The sequence below is a fragment of the Cyprinodon variegatus genome, unplaced genomic scaffold (genome assembly GCF_000732505.1).
Source record: "Cyprinodon variegatus isolate N-32 unplaced genomic scaffold, C_variegatus-1.0 Scaffold1654, whole genome shotgun sequence".
Lineage (NCBI taxonomy): Eukaryota > Metazoa > Chordata > Actinopteri > Cyprinodontiformes > Cyprinodontidae > Cyprinodon > Cyprinodon variegatus.
Window position 1 is genome coordinate 24,860 of NW_015152107.1, and position 1,587 is coordinate 26,446.

The following is a 1,587-nucleotide window of genomic DNA, read 5'->3' on the forward strand; positions in this document are numbered from 1 at the left end:
CACCACCTTCTGCTCATAACTCAGACAGACCTGCAGCAGCTCTAGATCAGACAGAAGCTGCTCTTTCTCTATATTTCAGGATAATATTGCTTATGTAAAGCAGCTTTTAAATGTGCCGGCAGCTGATCCAGAGATCTATGCAGATCTTTTTAAATCTCTGTCTAAAAATAGATACCTTCTCTTTTTAGTGAAGAAAAGTTGTTTTTAGACAAGATAACAGATGTTATGTTATGAATAAAGCAGGTCAATGAACCAATCTGCAAACCTCAGTGAAAAAAGAAAATAATTAAGAAACTAGATATAGTTAAAACATAAAACTCAAGTATTAACATATTATAAATACAATTAAATGTTGTGAAACACAGAAAGAAATAGAACCAATACTGATTTTAATATGTGAAGTAAACTCAATCAAATCAAATGAGAGAGAAGTGTACACTATTAGCAACCAACTGATCAGAAAAATCTAAATCCATACATGCAGCATTGTAAAGGCACATAATGGTAACAACAGCGTTGTTTTTTAAAAAACTTTTTTCCAACCGCAGCCTGTGGTGAACGCATGAAATACAAAGCTACTACCGGTAAACCCACCACTTCCTTTCTGCTGTTCTGATGTATGAAGGTTTTTTTCAGTGGGGAGTCAGAAGAGTCTAAAATATTTCTAAATAAAGCACTGCTAAATGTTTTTAAAATTAAAATACATCATTGATCCTAATGTATCTTAGTAAAAGTTGGTGTTGCATTGAGGGGAATCCTAGAAAGCTGCTTAATCACTAACAAAAAAAAAAAACACCACACTAACCTCTTTCATCAGATTCTAATCATATTGTGTGTTTTTGTGATGAGAGTCTGTTTTTTTCCTTAAGAGTGTTACTTTAAAACCTGTCTGTTTCAGGCACCTCGTGTGAGGGTAGATGAGGTCAAGTCAAAGCATCAGCATAGAGGAAATCACACCTGTGGTTTTACAGAGAAGAGCTGAGAGCTCATTTCAGAGGAAACCAGCACAGCACCAGTTTTACTGCGTATCATCAAGATGACAATGAAAACATCTTTAATGTTTCTGCTGGGTGAGTAGAATATGTTTTATAAGCAGGATCATGCATTTGTTATAAATGAACATCTTAAAGCAGCAGATCTGATTTTGAGAAAACAGGAAGTTGATGGTGAAAGTAAAAACTGATCTGAGTACATACCGACACTAGCTTTATGTTTCTGATGCTTTACTAAACTATAACCTGACTGTCTTCTCTGCTCAGGTCTGACATCGCTGCTTTGCTGCACTACACACCAAGGTCAGTAAATATAAGCACAATTTAAAACTCTCAATGTAAACTAAATGAGATCGTTATATATACAGGTAAAAGCCAGTAAATTAGAATTAGAATTTTGAAAAACTTGATTTATTTCAGTAATTGCATTCAAAAGGTGTAACTTGTACATTATATTTATTAATTACACACAGACTGATGCATTCAAATGTTTATTTCATTTAATTTTGATGATTTGAAGTGGCAACAAATGAAAATGCAAAATTCAGTGTGTCACAAAATTAGAATATTACTTAAGGCTAATACAAAAAATGGA

General features: G+C 33.5%; 1 protein-coding gene across 1 annotated transcript in view; it reads left to right on the forward strand.

Moving 5' to 3' along the window:
- Window positions 1–968: 968 nt before the first annotated feature.
- LOC107104218 (low affinity immunoglobulin gamma Fc region receptor II-like) overlaps window positions 969–1,587 on the forward strand; it is a 10,128-nt gene continuing 9,509 nt past the window's right edge. Inside the window, exons 1-2 of the mRNA XM_015404163.1 lie at window positions 969–1,070; window positions 1,260–1,295. Of these exons, the coding sequence (XP_015259649.1) occupies window positions 1,037–1,070; window positions 1,260–1,295 (70 nt within the window). The 5' untranslated portion in view covers window positions 969–1,036. The remainder of the gene's footprint in view (window positions 1,071–1,259; window positions 1,296–1,587) is intronic.